This window comes from Bos grunniens, chromosome 4, assembly GCF_055505025.1.
Source record: "Bos grunniens cultivar Pamir isolate PY7600 chromosome 4, Bosgru_T2T1.0, whole genome shotgun sequence".
Classification (NCBI taxonomy): Eukaryota; Metazoa; Chordata; class Mammalia; order Artiodactyla; family Bovidae; genus Bos; species Bos grunniens.
In genome coordinates this window covers 104,423,348-104,445,298 of record NC_141168.1, presented here as the reverse complement: position 1 = coordinate 104,445,298, position 21,951 = coordinate 104,423,348, and the positions used below count along the sequence as shown (strand labels likewise).

At 39.6% G+C, this 21,951-nt stretch overlaps 1 protein-coding gene and 1 long non-coding RNA gene across 8 annotated transcripts in view; one reads left to right on the top strand and one right to left on the bottom strand.

Moving 5' to 3' along the window:
* The window catches only part of LOC147374610 (uncharacterized), a 310,540-nt gene that overhangs the window by 28,051 nt on the left and 260,538 nt on the right, over nt 1-21,951 (bottom strand). The window lies entirely within an intron of this gene.
* The window catches only part of UMAD1 (UBAP1-MVB12-associated (UMA) domain containing 1), a 255,050-nt gene that overhangs the window by 209,334 nt on the left and 23,765 nt on the right, over nt 1-21,951 (top strand). For 3 of the 6 annotated variants that reach the window (XM_086397677.1, XM_086397674.1, XM_086397676.1), the window contains one exon: nt 12,065-12,338. The exons of the other annotated variants lie outside the window; for them this stretch is intronic. In XM_086397677.1, coding sequence (XP_086253803.1) covers nt 12,255-12,338 — 84 coding nt within the window. In that variant the 5' untranslated portion in view covers nt 12,065-12,254. The remainder of the gene's footprint in view (nt 1-12,064; nt 12,339-21,951) is intronic. 6 annotated transcript variants of the gene reach the window in all.

Here is a 21,951-nt window from a genome sequence, read left to right as displayed (position 1 = left end):
CACAGTCCAACTCTCACATCCATACATGACCACTGGAAAAACCATAGCCTTAACTAGACGAACCTTTGTTGGCAAAGTAATGTCTCTGCTTTTGAATATGCTATCTAGGTTGGTCATAACTTTCCTTCCAAGGAGTAAGCGTCTTTTAATTTCATGGCTGCAGTCACCATCTGTAGTGATTTTGGAGCCCAGAAAAATAAAGTCTGACACTGTTTCCCCATCTATTTCCCATGAAGTGATGGGACCGGATGCCATGATCTTTGTTTTCTGAATGTTGAGCTTTAAGCCAACTTTTTCACTCTCCACTTTCACTTTCATCAAGAGGCTTTTGAGTTCCTCTTCACTTTCTGCCATAAGGGTGGTGTCATCTGCATATCTGAGGTTATTGATATTTCTCCCGGCAATCTTGATTCCAGCTTGTGTTTCTTCCAGTCCAGTGTTTCTCATGATGTACTCTGCATATAAGTTAAATAAACAGGGTGACAATATACAGCCTTGACGAACTCCTTTTCCTATTTGTACTCAGGCTGGTATAAATTGAATGCTCCTAAGTAGTTATTTGATGTAAATTCGCAACAGTTAGAATTAAAGTAATGTTAATTTTACTCTGTTTTAGTCCCTCACCCTATGTATTTATTAGGTCCAGCGTGTCCTCATCTCACAGCTACTACAACCAGAACATTCTAAATACCCATCCCTTGTGGGAACTTATTCCTCTTACGTAGCTTTGAATGTATCATTCATTAGGGACGCATCATATGATTATCTGGACTCTGTTTTGATTATCTGAAATATATGATTATAAAACCAAAAAGTTCTCCTTGTTGGCTCCATTCTAGATGCTCTCTATTTTCCTTTGGATAAAAAAGAAGTCAAAGTAGAGTTTAAATCAAAGACCTGTTTCACTATTCTGAAATGTGGTTACTTGGTTTTGCCTTTGGTTTCAGGCTCATTTTTGCTAATTTATGTGAACCATGGAACCTCCCTGGTGACCAAGGTCAGTGTTCAGAGCCAGAGACTGAGAATTCCAATTCCCTTTGTGTCTGTTTGACAATTACCTAACTTTCCTGTATTTCCTCCTTGACACCGTTGGGATAATTGCCTTTCGTACTTCATAAGAGTATTGAGACATTAATTAATGTTTGTAAAGTGTTTTCAGGATCAGGATGAAAGGTATCAATTTGTAAGCATGTGATATTATTATAATTATTAGTAGTAATGGGGATGGTTGTTTAATGCAAATTTTCATCCGAGTGTAGGGTCATATTTTCAAAGGATGATCTCTTTCTTTGTGGCCAGATGTGGATACAATTAACCCTTCACCCTTTATTTTGAAGATACAATTAGCAAATTGTGTGTGCAATTAGACTTGTAGGCAGTTTTTGCCAGAACAACTAATTACGGCCTTGGTAAAAGTCCTTTTGGAAACGCAGGCCCTTTGAATCTCGACTGTCCCTATCTGTGTAATAAGCAATTTGTGCTAAGCATATTTTGGGGCCATGAAGGCTCCTGAATATTGAAGAATTGCTTTTGCGGTTGCTAGAGAAAGATTTTATGTTCTTGAAGCCGTACCTTTGTCTTTTGCCATCAAGCCTAAAAAGCCTTTCACATAGTTCAGGTTTCAAAGGTTTTATTGATTTTTCTTAATCTTGTCATTCAGCTGAAAGATTTTCCACAGACTACATTTTATGACGCAGCTTTTTTTGGGGGGGCGGGGAGGTTAATTTTTTTTTTTTTTTTCTGCCTTGAAAACTCCATTTCCTTTCTGTCTTTAATCCAGACAGATCATCTCATACTGTCCCTACTCAATAAAGAGTGAGTCAGGAACAGATTAGCACTCATCCGCTCTTCCCAGATATGGCCTCGTGACAGCATTTTACAGGGGACTTTTAATCACTGTAATGTAAATTCTATTTATACAGGAGAGTAGAAAGACTACTCAAAGAGACCAAGGAGATACTCTTATATCTGTTTGTCTCCACTGATCCCCTGTTATTAAGTGAGAGGGGAGTGTTCACAGCTTTTAATGGTAAGTTTAAAAACAGCCTTTAAAAAGATATCTACTCTTTAACACTTCTTGTCACTGATTATCCTTGAACTCAACTTTATGTAAGGCAGGATCCTACCACCATGGGCGATTCAGAGATAAGCAAGACACTTGCTATCTTCTAGGAGCTTAGAATTATGTGTTGAAGATACGAAAGGTGCTCAGAAAGGTGCTCAGGTCGGCAGACTGCAGTCAGCACTGTACAGGGTTTGGGGATGGAGTTGCGGGGGAGGTGGTGATCACACGGATCAGGCCAGGGGCATCAGCACGTGCTTCTTAGGAGCCATATTTGGGCTGGGACTTGAAGGACAGGTCAACTTTTGATAGACAAGAAGGGAAGTTTGATAGACGAGAGGGGAAGTTTTTGTATGAACAGAGACTGGTTGTTGTTGTGTAGTGGCTCTCCTGCGACCCCATGGACTGTAGCCTGCCTGCCTCCTCTCTCCATAGGACTTTCCAGGCAAGAATACTAGAGCGGGTTGCCGTTTCCTCCACAGGGGATCTTCCCGACCCAGGGATCAAACCCACATCTCCTGCATCAGCAGGCAGGTTTGTTTGTTTGTTTGTTTATTGCTGAGCCATCTGGGAAGCCCAGCACCAAGCTGGTAAAATGGAGCCAGGTTCAGGGAAGAGTGGTTGATTTTGCTATAGCTATAGTGATCTTGTAAGGGAAATAGTACGATATGAAACTGGAAAGACAGCTGGAGCCATATTGTGGAGGGCCCTGAAAGGTAGGTACAAAAAGTGACATATAATTCAGCTATCGACATGAAGCCGTTGCATGGTCTTGATAGTGAACTTACTAGAGCCATGGTTTAAAATTAAGCCAGTCCCAGCATGCTAGACAAAGCACAGCTGGGACAGACTAAAGGAGAGGAGATGCATTCAGAGGTGTCGCCAACATTAAGACCAGAGTCGTCTCTGGAGGGTTAGCACTGGGACTGAAAGAGAGAGTTATTATATACATGAGGCATGAGTTAGTATTTCTTGATCTTGGCAGCTGTCCTGACACAGAGTTGAAACACAGGAAGGACCTAGGTCAAGATGACTGGGAAGAAAGAAGGAAGTAGCTTTCATTGAAACAGTGATGTCAGGAGTGGGGGAGATTGAAGAGAACTCACTCTTGGGAATTATCACAGGATGGCATGTTTATACAATAGACAAAGATAGCAGGACAGAAGAAGATTAATTCTAGATATCCAGTGTAATGTTTCCACTAAGACGAGTGGAAAATAATTATATTTTATCTCAACAACAGAATCAACTTGTATTGCTGAGGCAACCTATGAACACGGCCAATGAGAGAATATAAACAGAAAGCTTGAAGAAATTAAACAAGTACATTTCTTGGAGCCTATTAACCTTTATCCTACGAAAAACGAATTGGAAAGCTATACATACATGATAAATGTCCAAAACATAGCTCTGTGTGTATGCTCAAAGAATATCTTGAGTCGCTGAAAGCAGCTAGGACATTGGTGGTTAGTTATTCAAGTTTCTGTTTGAAACACTTGGAAAGAAGAAGCCAGAGCAAAATAGTGTTCTCATATCTAATCTTTGAAAAGTCTGTGCTCCATCTTATTCTGTCAAACACTGTTTTTAAGGAGGTCCTGTGGACCATTTATCTTACTATCAGCCTCAAGAATATGGAGATTTACCCAAATACCCCTAACATCCCTGGATAACCTGATACGATTCTGTCATCCATAAATTTCCTATCCTTTTTCAGTCCTTTAACATTTTCAAGCTTCACCATGTCATTGAACAAGAAATCTCATAATTCAGGAAACTAATTATTATGAGAAATACCAATTATTTTGAGAAAAAGTCTTCTCAACCTTCATTTGTAAAATGAAAAAGTCTATAATCCGTATGGTAGATGCTCTGTGCACATAATTTTGGTTGCCTTTTTTCTCTAGTGCTGAGGCATTGTGGAAAGACTGTGAGCTTTGGAGTAATACTAGTCACCGTTTCCATAACTAATGCAAATGATGACACTTTATCCTTCCATCTGTTCAGACTAAATCTTTGGAGTCACGTTGACTCCTCTTATCGCTCGTGCCTACGTCTAACCCACCAGCAAATTCTGCTGAGTTTACCTTCAGTTCCATCCAGAATCTATACTTCCCTTCCCTGCCACCTCTGGCCAGGCAACCGCCATCTGCTATCTAGATTACTACTGTAGCTTCTTCATTCTCTCTTCCATCCTCGGCGCCCTGTTCTCAGCTACCCAAAGGACATAGTGATTCTTTTCAAGCATAAGGCAGATAACTTTCAATTACAAGCCCAAGTCTTTGACCATAAACTTAAGGCCCCACGCAGTCTGGTCTCCCAGTCGCTGCTCTCCCACTCTGAGTCCTTTTTCAGGCTACTCCAGCCTCATTGCCTTGGGTCTCCGTGCTTTTGCATTGGCTGTTCTGGCCTGGAACACACTTCCCTCATCTCCTGTGAGTGTTTGTTCAGTTAACATCTTCTCAGGAAAGCCTTTCCTGACTGTTTAAAATTATAACTCCCCAGATCTCTCCATCCCTCCTTTCTGCTTTATTTTTCTCATGTTAGCTATCACCATCTACTATTAGATGCTCTGTTTCACATGATTGTATTCTATGTCCCTCCCAGTGCTTATTTTTGCCTGGCATAGTGGAGGGACTCAGGAGGTACTTACTTTTTTTTTTTTCAGGATTTCTAAAAGTTACTTTTTATTCTTGGCTATGCTAGCCCTTCGTTGCTGCATGTGGGTCTTCTCGAGTTGCAGTGAGCAGGCGCTACTCTTCATCGTGCTGTGCAGGCTTCTCGTCACGCCGGTGGTGGTTTAGTCACTAAGTCGTGTCCGACTCTTGTGACCCCATGGACAATAGCCCGCCAGGCTCCTCTGTCCATGGGATTCTCCAGGCAAGAATACTGGAGTGGGTCACCATTTCCTTCTCCATGGAAGTACTTGTTGAATGGATGAAAACAGCCATACTTTTAGGCACTAATTATTATATGAAGTTATACCTCACACACATTTGCTCAATAAATGTTACCTTCACTCTTTCCCTTTGATTTCTCAAGGCATAGTATATGGAATTGCACACAACATTCTGAAATCAAATTTAACATAGTTTTTATGCAGAAAAGTCATTACTTGTGACTATAGAACTGTACTGCACTCATGGCTTTAGAACGCCTTTTTCAGTTTCTTTTCTCCACCCATTCAGGCTTATGAGATCTCCCTGCACTTATCTGTTTGAGATCATATTACTTAGAAAGTATTAGTTAATACGACATTTACAAAACTGATAGACCACTTGCAGAAATGGTTTCCATACACTTAGACTTCAGTTTTTTTCCGTCTAGAAAAAGTTACATTTATTATACATTTTTATTTCAATCCCATGAATTATTTTTCTAACAGCTTTTGGGTAAGAAAAGCTTGTCAAAAACATTCCGCATGGAATCTAGCAAGTACTTTAGTAATGATTATTTTCTAATTTAAATAGTATATGTATCCTTGTTGTTTAGTCACTAAGTCGTTTGCGACCCCATGTACTATATATAACCCCTAGGTTCCTCTGTCCATGAGATTTCCCAGGCAAGGATCCTGGAGTGGGTTGCCAGTTCCTCCTCTAGGGGATCTTCCCGACCCAGGGATTGAACCCATGTCTCTTGCATTGGCAAGTAGATTCTTTACCACTGCGTTATTAGGGAAGTTCATACGTATACTTAGAAAACTATTTATGTGCATGTAAAATACACACACACGTATACATTCATAGGGTCAATTATTCAGATAGACTCTATTTTTATGTTTTATCTACCTAATCTGTCAAAGACTATTAGACTATTAGAGTGTATTTGTGACTGTTAGTCGCTCATAATCATTATAATTCTATCATTTTCTGTCTGAATCTCTATGTTTTTATTTTGCTTTGTATGTATGTAAATCCTAGAATTTGATATATCAAGGTTTTAGGACTTAAATTCCATTATTGATTTTGTCTTTCATTAACAACAAAAATATATTCTCTCTTTCTCTCTCTATATACACACACACACACACACACATATATATGAGAGAATCTTATTTTTCATTCAACAACGTATTTACAGTTGAATGAAAGATTCTTTGAATTCTACAGTGCTTTACAATTTTCAAAAGTTTTACACACATATTGTATAATCCCATAATAACCCTTTTCTCCCTACAATATATTTCTTCTACTTATTTTCAAAGTATTTTGCTATTCCTTTTTACATGACATTTTAATTGTAACCTCTATTTTCTTTTTCTTTGACTTTTTATATTTAACTTCCTGTGTGATGTCTAGTCATTCACTCATTCACTGATTGATTCAACGCATACTTATGGAGCGCCCTAACAATATAGGCATGAACATGACAGCCATGGTCCTTTCTTATGCAACTTATATTCTAGTGCAGAGAACTGGGCAATAAACAAGTAAAATAATTCTAACAATAGTAAGCGCTGTGAAGAAAATAAAATAGAATTTTGTGCTAGCATGATAGGCAGCATGACAAAGTACAAGTCTTATATTTTGGTTAATGGAGGGGAATATTTGTCCTTCAATAAAGAGATGTAAAACTCATTTATCAAAATAGCTGATATGTCTGATCTTAAAATACATTAGATTTTATTTTAGGCTTCCTGGAGTTTCTTGTCTCCTTTTAGTTTATATTCTTTTCATTCCTGTGGATAATATCTTGGCTTTGTTTTTTTCTCTAATGATGTAGAAGATGTTATTGTTCTTACTTACGTAAGTGGTTATTTTCATAGACCCTTAAAACATTCTCTAAATTTTGCCTGTCAAATCCAAGAATTGTCCCTTTTCCCCTTTGCAACATGTAAAATGTGATCTTTCACACTCTTACTTAATAGTCTTTATTAATATAATCTTAAGGGTTCAGTTCAGTCACTCAGTTGTGTTTGACTCTTCGAGACCCCATGGACTGCAGCACGCCAGGCTTCTCTGTCCATCACCAGCTCTCAGAGCCTGCTCAAACTCATGTCCGTTGAGTCAGTGATACCATCCAACCTCATCCTCTGTCGTCCCCTTAATCTTAAGGGTTAAATTCTATTAACTGTATTAAAGAACTATTCTCTATGTGGTTTCATATCTATAGCAATGACAGTGACATGTCCATATTTAATGGCTTCTCATGCTTACCATCAATCTTTATACAAAATTTTATCTTCCTAAATTTCTTAAATATGATGTTAAACATCTTTAGAAAATTGCTTTAAGAATGGTTTGAATATAGGTTTAAGCTGTTGCATATTTAATACTGTTTTTCTGTTTTTATACATGAACAGTACTTTTACTGACTTAAATTCTTTTGTCACAATCTTGGATTTGCTCAAGATTGTGTATATCACTCCACTGTCTTCTGCATAGGTAAATTTTTTCTGTTTCATCTTTCAGTTAAATATTTTCCTTATCTTTGAAATTTAAACATTTATCATATATAGTATAATATCTGGAGAAGGAAATGGCAACTCACTCCAGTATTCTTGCCTAGAGTATCTTGTGGACAGAGGAGCCTGGTGGGCTGCTCTCCATAGGGTCACACAGAGTCGGACACAACTGAAATGACTTAGCATGCATGCATGCATTGGAGAAGGAAATGGCAACCCACTCCAGTGTTCTTGCCTGGAGAATCCCAGGGACGGGGGAGCCTGGTGGGCTGCCGTCTATGGGGTCGCACAGAGTCGGACACGACTGAAGCAGCTTAGCAACAGCAGCATAATATCTGGGTCTCAAGCATTTCTTTTTCAAAAATATCCTTTAGTATAGTAGTTTAGATCTCAGTTCTCTTCCCTTTTTACTCTTTGTCATTTGGTCTCTCTTTAAATTTTGTCATTACATTTTTCAGTTACTTGGTAATAAAAGATTCAAAGAAACCCAAAGTCTAGAACTTCGGGCAACTTAAGCTGAGTTATTAGTGTCCTCAGGCTCAGGCAGAAGCAAACACAAATCCTTTCTGGAGGAATCCCCTTTCATCAAGCCAAAAGAGTCTCGCAGATAGAGTTCCGAGGAATATTAGTTCTTCAGTCAGAAATCATAAAATACACAAGGAAACAAGGCTGAATGAATGGGAGTTAACAAAAAATAGAAGAATCAGATATCTAGAGATTTCAGATACTGGTATATCTCATAATGTAAAATAATTATGTTTATGTATTTAAAGAGTAAGGAACAGGCTTGAAAATATAAGGATCAAGAGACTTTTTTAAAAGATCACCATATTTGGAAAAGAACACAATGAGTCATTAGAAATTAAAAATAGTCGTGCAACGCACAGGTTGACATTTAGCGTACTATACATAAATGAAGAGAGATCTCATGGGTTAAAAGACATCCAGAGGAGTTACTCATAATGCACCACAGAGAGATACAGAAATATAAAATTGTTGCATGGAAGGTGCTAATATTATGTAGAAAGTGAAAGTGTTAGTCACTCAGTTACATCTGATTCTTTGTGGCCCCATGGGTGGTAGCCTGCCAGGCCCCTCTGTCCATGGGGTTATCCAGGCAAGAATACTGGAGTGGGTTGCCATACCCTCCTCCAGGTGATCTTCCTAACCCAGGGATTGAACCTGGGTCTTCTGCATTGCAGGGGGATTCTTTACTATCTGAGTCACCTGGGAAGCCCATATAGAGGGCTGTAATTAAATACTAAAACATAATATATACTAATATATAGTGTGTGTGTGTGTGTATATATATATATATAAGCCAACAATATAAATATTATAATAATTATAAGTAATTATTATAACATATACTATGTTAGTATATAGTACATAATGTTATAATATAATGAAGTGAGGAGGTGTAACATGCATCTTAACTGGAATTCCAGAAGCAGAAGAGTCAGAATCAGAGAATGGAGCAGAGTCAGAATTTGAAAAGATAAGGGCTAATAACTCTCCAAAACTGGTGAGACATCAATCTTCAGATTTAACGAGCCTCCCAAAATTCCAAAAAGAATGAATAGAAATAAATGCACATTAGACATATCATAGTGAACCTACACAACACCAAAGACAAATAAGATAGCTTAAAAGATCAACTCAAAGGAAAGTAGACTTAAAACTGACTTGCCGGTAACAACCGTGGAGCCAGAAGGCTGTGAAATAATATCTTCAAAGTGAGGAGACAATATAATTGCCAACCTAGAATTCCATATTCAGCAAAATTTTAAGAATAAGTGTAGATAAAGTTCTTTCCAGATAGATAGAACCTGGGAGAAATATGTACCAAGAGACCATCTCTAAAAGAAATTCTAATTGATGTACGTTAGGCAAAGGGAAAATGATCCCAGATGGAAGACCTTAGTTGCAGAAAGGAATGATAAACTAAGAAAGTTCACATGAGAGTAAATCTAAGCTAAAATTGATTTATAACACCAAAATAGTAATGGCTTATAGCAAATAACTTAGGAAGGAAGTAGCTGAAATTAAAGTATTCTAAGGTCCTTGATTTATGTAGGAGGATGGTAAAATTACTGACATTCTCTGTTCAGTGCATGTTAACATTTCTAGGGTAATCACTAAAAAGATATGGTGTAATTTCTAAATATAGTGGAGATTTTAAAAGGAATAAAAACATTCAGTCAACCCATGAGAAAGTAAAAGAGGAGAAAGAACACACATATGACAGTAGAATAAATGCAGATTAGTCATTAAATATGTATAAGTTAACAAAACCTTACTGTTAAAAATTGGTATGGCCATTATGGAAAACTTTATGGAGTTTTTTTTTTAATTAAAAATAGAACTACCATATGATCCAGCAATCCCACTTCTGGGTATATACCGGAAGGAAATGAAATCTTACCATATAATCCAGCAATCCCACTTCTGGGTATATACCGGAAGGAAGTGAAATCTTACCATATGATCCAGCAATCCCACTTCTGGGTATATACCGGAAGGAAGTGAAATCAATCTCTTGAAGACACGTTTGCACCCCTCTGTTTGTTGTGGCATTGTTTACAACGGCCAAGGTATGGAAACAAGCCAAGTGTCTACTGATGGAGGAATGGATACAGAAAATACGACTTTTATAAATATAAATACACACGTGCCGTTGAGCCTTGAACAGCTGACCCACTGCAAAGTCAAGCATCTGCTTGTAACCTACAGTGGGTCCTCGTGTGCATGATTCACCCAGCCTCGGATCTTGCAGTACTATAGTATTTACTGCTGAAAAAAATCTATATGGACCCATGCAGTTCAAACCCATCTTGCTCAAGGGTCAACAGTATGTATGATGTATGATTACTCGACCGTAAAAAAGAAGGCAAACCTGCCACTGGCAACAACGTGGCTGAAACTTGAGGACATTTATAGTAAGTAAAGTAGGTCAGAGAAGAACATACTATGATCTCTCATATATGTGGAATCTAAAAAATTCTTTTTAAAAAATGAACTGAAATAGAGTAGATTGGTGGTTGCCAAGGGAGTAGGGGAAGTGGGGAGATGTTATCCAGAGGTACAGTCTTCTAGTTAGAAGATGAATAGGTTTGGGGGCTCTCAACTATAGTGTGGTGACTAAAGGGTACTATATTGCATACCTGAACATTACCAGGAGAGTAGATCTTAAATATGCTCAGCACACACACCCACATCCCCCACCCTATACACACACATAGTAATAATGTGACGTGATTAAGGTGTAAGTAACCTCATTCATGGCAAATAGGTGGGGAAACAGTGGAAACAGTGGCTGACTTTATTTTGAGGGACTCCAAAATCACTGCAGATGGTGATTGCAGCCATGAAATTAAAAGACACTTACTCCTTAGAAGGAAAGTTATGACCAACCTAGATAGCATATTCAAAAGCAGAGACATTCCTTTGCCAACAAAGGTCCATCTAGTCAAGGCTATGGTTTTTCCAGTTGTCATGTATGGATGTGAGAGTTGGACTATAAAGAAAGCTGAGCGCTGAAGAATTGATGCTTTTGAACTGTGGTGTTGGAGAAGACTCTTGAGAGTCCCTTGGACTGCAAGGAGATCCAACCAGTCCATCCTAAGGAGATCAGTCCTGGGTGTTCATTGGAAGGACTGATGTTGAAGCTGAAACTCCAGTACTTTGGCCACCTGATGCAAAGAGCTGACTTATTTGAAAAGACCCTGATGCTGGGAAAGATTGAGGGCAGGAGGAGAAGGGGATGACAGAGGATGAGATGGTTGGATGGCATTACTGACTCAATGGACATGAGTTTGAATGAACTCCGGGAGTTGGTGATGGACAGGGAGGCCTGGCGTGCTATGGTTCATGGTGTCGCAAAGAGTCTGATGCAACTGAGCGACTGAAGTGAACCTCATTCTGATAATCATTTCACAATATATATCAAATAATCACAAAAGCTGGAAAAATAAGAATAGCCTTTACTTCCTGGTGAGGGAGGGGAAAGAATGGGGGTGGGCAGGAGAGACACAGTAGGTTTCAGCGTTTCTAGTAATTGTCTGTTCCTTAAACTAAGGGTAAAATACAAATCCTCTGTGCCTAACACATACTTTTAATGTATTATCTCCTAATTGTTTAAGAAATGAAATAAAATACACAGGAATATGGGGGAAGGAAGTGTGCAAACAGCAAGGATGGAGACTTCTTCCAGGCATTCTACCACACAGGAGAACACAGCAATGGAATGATAGGAGAGAAATGAATAAAAATTAAAAAAAAAAAAAAAGAAAAGTAGCAGATGTTATACTACGTTGGAGGCTAATACGAGTGATCTGGAAAAGAGGTGAAATATCAAAATAAGAAAGGGGGGGTAATTTCAGGAACCAACTCCTTGAGATATGACGTGGTATACAGATGGTTTGGTCTTTGGGACAGCTTATCCAGTTTAATGGGGAGTGGGGGAAACTATATGGTGCCCTTAAAAGTAGGTTGGTAAATTTGTTGGTGGGAAACAAAGATGACCTCTAGAGATTTTTGATCACAAATTTGAAATAAAACTAGTCAGCATGATTCTGTACTTTCCTTCAACCCGCATCCAGGTAACAACTCAAGTGCATGCAGGTTTGCGGTTGGCATAGAATTGGGTTTTACTGGGCTCGAAGCTTTACTGAATGAAGACACCACATAGACCAAACAGGGCGCTGGAGCTGAAGGTGTGCGCAGTGAAATAATTACAGTGATGAAGCACAGAATCCAGGCTGGGGAGAGAAGGAAAAGACATCTTGGACAATGAGAAAGTGGCTTGGCCATCTTCGTGGGTCACTGAATTGCCAGAGTACAGCTTCTAGAGTGTGTGAAGCAGATTGGCAGGAGGTAGGCGTGAATGTGTGTGATTCATGAAATAAAGTTCTGGAATTAGTATTTTCATTATTAACCTCAGGGTCTAAGATGACCACGGACGTGTACCTGGCTGTTGTGGTTGAACAGAAAGGATTTTGGAGGTCATGGAATGGAAAGGATGGAGTATTGGCTGGGTTGTAGACTCATGGTTTTCGGTCCTGGCTGCACATAATCTGAGGAGCTTTCAAAGAATATCAGTCAATGCCCAGACCCTTCCCTAGATGAATTAAATCAGCATCTTTATGTATAGTTTCTTGGGAACTGAACTGCCATTTCCTAAGAGCTCCTCATGATTATAATGGGCATTCAGGGTTGAGAACCACGAGTATGAATGTTGGCCAAGAATGATCATAAGAGAAGTGGTAGGGGAAAGTATTGTGAGCAGGGGAAGGAACGAAGGATGATTCCAAGGGTAAGAATCTCCCTGAAAGGCATTGAGCTCAAGTCATTTCCTGTAGTGTGTGCACTCAATAAATGGGATCTGCTGGTATTTTGTTGTTGTTATTACCACAATCCTCATCATTATTGACAGTGGCAACAGCAATAGTATCATCCAGGGAAAAGAGTCCAGATCTTAAAAGTCTCAAAGGGTCCCTCCAAAGCTTAAAGCCCACTTATGTTTAGATGATCATCAAGGAGAATTCCTAACAGAGTTTGGAAAGAGAACCTTGGAGGCTGGCAGCATTGTTAATTGACCTTCCAGAGTAATACTAAAGCAAGAAGGCACTCGATCCCGTCATTGCTGACTTGGCAGTCCGCAGGCATCCACAGCCAGCTGGTCCGGAGTTGGATGCAGCTTCCTGCCCTGGGAGCCAAACAGTTGCCTAGTAGACCTTCTTTTCTCTTGTCAAACCTAAAGGCTGAGACAGCTGAGTACTGACAGGGACCCATAAGCCTTAGCTGTGTTTCAGCGCTCCTGTCGCAGAGCACAGAGTGGGAGAGGAGACAGGCATTAAACATCTAACACTAATATTTTATATTTCCAGATTGCTTTCTGGGCATCTTTTGCAATCTTGTCCCTTCCCCCTCAAAGAAAGAGTGTTTCCAGTCAGGCTGATCAGTACTGTTCAAAGCTCGTGTGTACTCGCAGGTATTTTAGTGCCTCTTCAAGATGTAGTCTCGGTAAAGAAGGCAAAGAATTCTACTAGGTACAAACGAACAATGTGATAGAAATAATCTTATTTTTGTGGTTTTGCACATGAAAGCATGTTTTCATGTAGATTCACTGGCTCATCGGGAAAGCTGGCATGCAAACACGTTAGAAAAGATAATGTCAGAGAAAGGATTGGGAAATACTCCCAACTGGAACATTCCAGATTCGTTCTATTCTAGTTTGAGGAAGAATAAGATACATCTGTCCCTTTATACCCAACCAGATTTTAGTTTGCTATAAAGAGACATAACCTCTTATGTTTTATTCCCAATCCTCTCTGTCCTCCATGATAGCTCTGATCAGCTTGTGTTATAAATGAATAAAAGAGCTAATTAAAAAACCCATCACTAGATACAGGAAGACATTCACTTTTCTCTCTGGCCCTGTATAAAGCAAAAAGAATGATGACATGGCTGGATAATGATACTTTTCAGTAAAGAATGTCATTTCTGTACAGTGTCTCTATTGGGTGTGTTAGGTAGGCAAAAGTAGTTAAACTAGGAACTTCCTTGGCGGTCCAGTGGTTAAGACTTCACCTCCCAGTGCAGGGGCGCGGGTTCAGTCCCTGGTCGGGGGCCAAGATCCCACATGCCTCACCGCCAAAAAACCAAAGAAGCGATGCTGCAGCAAATTCAATAAAAACTTTAAAAATGGTCCACATTTTTTAACAAAGTCAGTGAACTAAAGTTTGTTTTATAAATCAGTCATCTTTTAAATATTTCAGCTGTGTTTCTGTCCGACTCTCGCACCTGAAATTCCCAACTATTCATTTACTGACCGTGTGACACTGACTTAGCTCTGTGAGCGCCATTTCTTCCTCTGTAAAAACAAGGGTAACTCTCTGGCTTCTCCACAGGGGTGCTGTTGAAAGCAAACGAGGGTATGAATGTGGAATACTTTGTACATTAGAAATTGCTACATATACTGGTTTTTGTCGTCATTGTCATTCAGTTTTCATTATTGTCATTGCTGTATTTCTGATCTAAAAGATGGACCTTAAGTTACTTTGATAAGCATGACCAAGACCTAAACAGGTTTAAAACCTGACTTGGCATCACCATTATGAGCATAAGAACTTAGAGCATTTCAAAGTTTTTATTGTAAGCCATCAGAAATTTAGAATGCTTTCTTAAGGTCTAAAAGAAAAGTAGTTTTATGTTTTCTGATGACCTGTGGACATTTTCCTGACGGTGCTGAGTAAATTATAGCAAAGCAAATCAAACTGCCTTTTGATATTTTGGACTCCTATTGCATTAACATTTTATTGAGATCAAAGTTCACTCTCTGAAGAAAATAATATTACCCTAGAGGAGAAAATAAAGAGTACATCTCTAACTTGATACATATTCTTCAGAAATCTTGGTCACTGGAGTGTCATTGTCATTTCTTTTAGATTCCTTGAGAAAATTTTTGTTTTCCCCATTCAACAAATATTTCCTAAGCACCTGTCCCATGCCAGGCATGCTTCTCAGGGTTGGAGACAGAGTACAGTTATGAAGAGACAGACATGGTCCATTTCCTCCCAGAGCCTAGGGTATGAAGGCAGTTACAGAAAGCCTTGTACAGTCTGTTCTGTGACAGTGAAGGCAGGGCGGGGGTGTGTGGGGCGGGGGGTGCCATGAGCCGTCTCTACCAACTGGAGAATCTCACCATTTCTTAAATATGATTCTGTGTAAGATGGCCCATCCCATACTGCCAGCCCTCCAAACAGCAGTCCTGATGCACAGATTTAAAAATCTGTTTAGTGAACTTACTGTGCAGAAATGAAAGTCTCCTTTCCACTTTAAGAAAGAAAAACACAAGATGCTGTATTAAGCCCCCTGCTTTTAAAGCTCTGAGCACTTGACTGAGAAGTCTGTCAAAGGTCAGTGGCTTTGGCATGGAGGTGTCCCTGTCGCAGCTCACAGTTAGTCTGTTCTTGAGATCACTGCCAAGATGAGCCTCTTTCTGGGCCCAGTCAATTGTTCCTTGGGTGCTTCTAGAACTAACTAAAATGATTGCTTAAAAACTGGCAGAGTCTTCTGTGAGGAATGGTAAACCTTATTTTAAAATGAAAGTTTCTCAAAACATAGAGGACTTTCTTCTGATTGCTTCTAGAACTTTGTGTACACCCCAGTTTCATTTAGCCAGTCTCTGCATGGATTGGCAATGAAGAGTCCTTCTCTTATTCTTATAGAATAAATGAAAAGAGAATCAAGCAAACTGCCTATAATTGTGGTGTTTAATATTATCCAACTTTTTATTGTGCTGTATATTTGCTGCTACTGCTAAGTCACTTCAGTCATGTCCGACTCTGTGTGACGCCATAGACAGCAGCCCACCAGGCTCCTCTGTCCCTGGGATTCTCCAGGCAAGAACACTGGAGTGGGGTGCCATTTCCTTCTCCAATGCATGAAAGTGAAAAGTGAAAGTGAAGTCGCTCAGTCGTGCCCGACTCTTAGCGACCCCATGGACTGCAGCCTACCAGGCTCCTCCATCCATGGGATTTTCCAGGCAAGAGTACTGGAGTGGGGTGCCATTGCCTTCTCCAGCTGTATATTTGAGTTGAGTTTAAACCTGTTCATAAACATGACACTCGTAGGCTGGAGATAACCTTAAGAGCCTATGGGAGGAAGATTTAATACATCTTGTTTGCTATATTTTCTGCAGTGGGGATTTCTTACCACCTGTGATTCTCGGATAAAAATCTTTTCTATCTAGGAAAGAAGTTCTAGATTTGGAGCCAGACTGAGCTAGGTTACCATCCCACTTATGTAATCCCCCCAAATTCTTCGTGTCTCCAGTCTCAAGAATTAACAGGGAGTCTCTTCCTCCCTCACACATAATGTCACACATAATGAACATAAGTTCAGCACTGAGGTTTGCTTACAAGAATAAACTGAGATACTAATTCTTGGTTTATGATCAAGCCATACTTTCCTCCTTGCTAGTGAGAGGGAGTAAACATGTTCCTGTAATGCGTGAATCCTTGTCCTAAATTCATAGCTTCCAGGCACTTGACTGAATAAAAATGTGTGGCTGAAGTTGATTGGTAACCACCCTGTCCTTCTCCTCCTCCTCTTCACAGGAGGCTGGCACGGCCTTCTCACGTGTTTATTGTGCGGTCATCTGCAGCTGTGATTTCTGTAGCATCTCCATGTGAATCTCAAAGTGGGAACTGGTTGATGAGAGGACACAGATTATCCAGGTTTTTGCCTTCAACAAGCTCTGTGCCAGTCTTCCCATTTCTCCTCTCAAGGTGCAGCTCGAGGTTTAAATTTCATCTGTTATTTAGCACCCACTTGTTTTCAAGTGGCTTGCCTAACTATGCTTCTATCAATAACTTTTCATGTGTCTTGTTAATACATCTTCTTAGAGGAGCCTGGGGACATTTTACACTGCTGGTGTTAATTCTTCACCGACGTCACTCCGTCACAGCTGTCATTAACTGATGCACAGGCTTAAATGGCAGCCTTTCTTTGGGCATGATTCTGTCTAGCACATGACTATCTAGATTTTCTTTCGGTCTTTATCCTGTTTCAGTTTGAACTGTAAGTTCCCATTAAAGTTAGACTATAAGAGTACAACGCTAAGTTGTAAGTAGGTAAAATTTTTCTTAGGTATCTACCCTCCGCCGGCTTCTGATTCTTACTCCCCCAGAGTCCTGTTAGATGCTAATGATCCAGCTGATAGGAAAAACTCACAGCCACATCAAGTAGTAAGGACCCTTTAATGTGCTGTTTACAGCCCATCTGCTTCTAAAAAGATTTTTCAATTGTACGACATAAAAACTTAATTTGTCAATTTGTTATCCTTCTGTGATTTATATTTTAAAAACACTGAAAAGCACAGATGATTTCTGTTTACCCCAAAGCAGTGCCCACCTGAGGCAGCTTTTCGAGCCTCTGTAGTTGAGGACGGTGCTGCTGTTCAGCCACACGGTGTGGACAGCTAGTTTCATTAAGCCTAATTTCTGCTGCTGTGCCTTCCTTTTAATAATAGAATACTCCTGAAACATTGCACATTAATTATTGGAGAATGAACTTGTGTAATTGCCTCTACACACATGTGGCTTTGGGGCACGTTAAATGTGCATTGTACTGAATCTGAGTTGTGTGCTCTAAGAGTAAAATACATACCAGATTCAGTAAAATACATACTAGGCTTAGTCTGGAAAGAAGAATTGTAATTTATTATATTGTTTTTCTGAACTGATGTTTTAGATATAAGGGGTTAAACAAAAATATGTTGTTAAAACTACTTATTTGGATGAGATGGTTGGATAGAATCACCAATTCAATGGACATGACCTTGGATAAACTCTGGGAGATAGCGAGGGACAGGCAGGCCTGGCTTGCTTGCAATCCACGGGGTTGCCAAAGAGTTGGACACAATTTAGCGACTGAGCAGCAACAACAACAAAATTATTTATACCTTTTCCTGTTTTTTTTTCTTTTACTGTGGCAAGTGGAAAATTTTAAATTACATAGGTGGTTCTTATTAATTTCTATTTAATAGGACTGGTCTATAAAAATCCTGTAGTCCCGCCCCTTCATTTTAGAGATAAGAAAGCCAAGCAGAATTCAGAGAAGTTAAATGACTTGCTTTATTTAAGTCACGAAGCATCTTAGTATAGTAGTAAAGCTTGTGACTAGAAATTCCTCTCACATCTTCAGGCCAGCGTCCTTTTCAGTGATCTCGGCGCTTTGCGACTCTGATACTTTTTATATAGGAGGAAGTGTCTACCTTTCAGAATTTTTCACTGAACCCTTTAGTTAGAGCAAAGGTTTTTTCATTTTTCCCTATAATGCAAGTAAAAAAGTCTTTTAGTTTTTTTAATGAATTTGTTCAGTTATTAGCTTTTCTTAAGATGGAGGTAGTTTTGCCTATGAAAATCTTACAAACAGAACACGTTAGGCATTGGAAATGTTATTTTAAAAGAGCCAGTAAATACCATATTAGAATTTTCAATCTCATTGCACTTCTGTAATATAGATACATCATAAATTGCACATTTTTATTGGGTATGCTCTAGTCACACTATCATGTAAGCATATTCCTGGGAAATGATGCTAGTAAGAGTGAGGCCTCCAGGCTATATATTTCATTGGTAAATTGCAAGGCAACTAGTTATTTTCTCTTGCTAAGCTTTAGTACTCTCTGTGTTAGTATTGTGAGAATAGCCTTTATCTGAGCTAAAGAATTGCTCATCCAGAGTTCAGTTTTGAAGAGCAGTGTAGAGTGGTGTTCTGTGGTGTGTGAACTGTGGCCTCGGACCCATTATTTACTGTCTCCGTGCCTCACTTTCCTTGTCTCTACGTTAGGGACACTGTGCTCATCCACAGGGTGGCCGCGCAGGTTTGGATGACGCGCGTGCGGCAGACCATCCCATAATGTCTCATACTCTCAGTTTTTCTTTAGTACAAAGAGAAGATAGAAGAGCACGTGTTCGTTATCTTTAAAATATTTTTAGCTTCTTCCTCCTCTTTCCCATTGAAGTAAGCGTTCTTGGTCAAACCTGCTTATCAAGGACATCTTCTTTTTCACAGAAAGATTTTTAATTGTTATTTCTGACAGATATCACACTCCATACAATGCTTACAGCTGGAAATACTCCCATTGAAAATACAATAGGCACAGAATATCACAGTTAGAATATAAAATATAATGAGATGAGCCTTATTAAAATGCTTACCTAAATAGTAACACACACACATTTTTATTTGACTGTGTCTGGCACACACACACACACACACACACACACTTTTTTATTTGACTGTGTCTGGGTCTTAGTGTGTAGGATGCAGGATCTAGTTCCCTGACCAGGGATAGAACCCGGGTGCCCTGCACTGGGAATGCAGAGTCTTAGCCCCTAGGCCACCAGGGAAATTTTTTAAAAAATAGTAATATTTTTCCAACTTCATCAAAATAATAAAATACGTAGGAATAAATTTAACCAAGGAGGTAAAAGACTTGTACACTGAAAAGTATAAGATGTTGAAGACACAAATAAATGGAAAGGTATTCTGTGTTCATGGATTGCAATAATTAACTTTTTCCAAAGCAGTCTATAAATTCAGTACAGCCCCTGCCAAAATTCCAATGGCATTTTCCACAGACAGAGAAAAAAAAAAAATCCTAAAAATTGTATGAAATCACAAGACCCTGAATAATTAAGGCAACCTTGAGAAAGAAGAACAAAGCTGGAGGCATCATGCCCCCTGATTTCAAACTAATTTAAAAATCTGTAGTAATTGTTCTTGCCTTGAGAATCCCAGGGACCGGGGAGCCTGGTGGGCTGCCGTCTATGGGGTCGCACAGAGTCGGACACGACTGAAGTGACTTAGCAGCAGCAGCAGCAGTAATCAAAAGAGTATGATATTGGCATAAAAACAGACATGTAGATCAATGCAAGAGAATAGAGAGCTCAGACATGAACCCATACACTTATGCCAGTTAACTTTCAACAAGGAGGCAAGAATATCCTATAGGGTAAGGACAGTCTTTTCAATAAATAGTATTGGGGAAACTAGACAGCCACATGCAAAAGAATGAAACTGGACCACCGTCTTGCACAATACGTAAGAATTAACCCAAAATGTATTAAAAACTTGAACCTCAAGCCAGAAACCATAAAACTCTAGAAGAAGACATAGATGATAAGCTCATGGCCATGGGTCACGGTGATGATTTTAGGATTTGACACCAAAAAGCAAAGGCAACAGAAGCAAAAATAAATATGTGGGACCAAACTAAAATGCTCCTGAACAGCAAATGAAATCTTCAACAAAATTAAAAAGTAACACACAGGGTCAGAGAAAATGTTTGCAAACCTTTTATCTGATAGAGGGCTAATATCCTAATAGCCAAAGTATACGAAGAACTTATGCAACTAAATGGCACAAAAACAGTCTGATTAAAAAATGGGCAGAAACCTGAATAGACTTTCTTCCAGAGAAGACATACAGATGGCCAACAGATATATTAAAATCTGCTTAACATTACTTATCATCAGTTCAGTTTAGTCGCTTAGTCGTGTCCGACTCTTTGCGACCCCATGAATCGCAGCACTCCAGGCCTCCCTGTCCATCACCAGCTCCCAGAGTTCACTCAGACTCACATCCATCGAGTCAGTGATGCCATCCAGCCATCTCATCCTCTGTCGTCCCCTTCTCCTCCTGCCCCCAATCCCTCCCAGCATCAGAGTCTTTTCCAGTGAGTCAACTCTCTCATAAGGTGGCCAAAGTACTGGAGTTTCAGCTTTAGCATCATTCCTTCCAAAGAAATCCCAGGGCTGATCTCCTTCAGAATGGACTGGTTGGATTTCCTTGCAGTCCAAGGGACTCTCAAGAGTCTTCTCCAACACCACAGTTCAAAAGCATCAATTCTTCAGCGCTCAGCCTTCTTCACAGTCCAACTCTCACATCCATACATGACCACAGGAAAAACCATAGCCTTGACTAGATGGACTTTTGTTGGCAAAGTAATGTCTCTGCTTTTGAATATGCTATCTAGGTTGGTCATAACTTTCCTTCCAAGGAGTAAGTGTCTTTTAATTTCATGGCTGCAGTCACCATCTGCAGTGATTTTGGAGCCCAGAAAATAAAGTCTGACACTGCTTCCACTGTTTCCCCATCTATTTCCCATGAAGTGATGGGACCAGATGCCATGATCTTTGTTTTCTGAATGTTGAGCTTTAAGCCAACTTTTTCACTCTTCCTCTTTCACTTTCATCAAGAGGCTTTTTAGTTCCTCTTCACTTTCTGCCATAAGGGTGGTGTCATCTGCATATGTGAGGTTATTTGATATTTCTCCCAGCAATCTTGATTCCAGCTTGTGCTTCTTCCAGCCCAGCGTTTCTCATGATGTACTCTGCATATAAGTTCAATAAGCAGGGTGACAATAGACAGCCTTGACATACTCCTTTTCCTATTTGGAACCAGTCTGTTGTTCCATGTCCAGTTTTAATTGTTGCTTCCTGATCTACATATAGGTTTCTCAAGAGGCAGGTCAGGTGGTCTGGTATTCCCATCTCTTTCAGAATTTTCCACAGTTTATTGTGATCCACACAGTCAAAGGCTTTGGCATAGTCAGTAAAGCAGAAATAGATGTTTTTCTGGAACTCTCTTGCTTTTTCCGTGATCCAGCGGATGTTGGCAATTTGATCTCTGGTTCCTCTGCCTTTTCTAAAACCAGCTTGAACATCTGGAAGTTCACGGTTCACATATTGCTGAAGCCTGGCTTGGAGAATTTTGAACATTACCTTACTAGCATGTGAGATGAGTGCAATTGTGCGGTAGTTTGAGCATTCTTTGGCATTGCCTTTCTTTGGGATGAGTTATCATCAGCAAAATGCAAATCAAAATCACAATCAGATTTCACCTAAAACCCGAAGAATGGCTATTATCAAAAAGACAAGAGATAACAAGTTTCAGTAAGAATATGGAGAAAAGG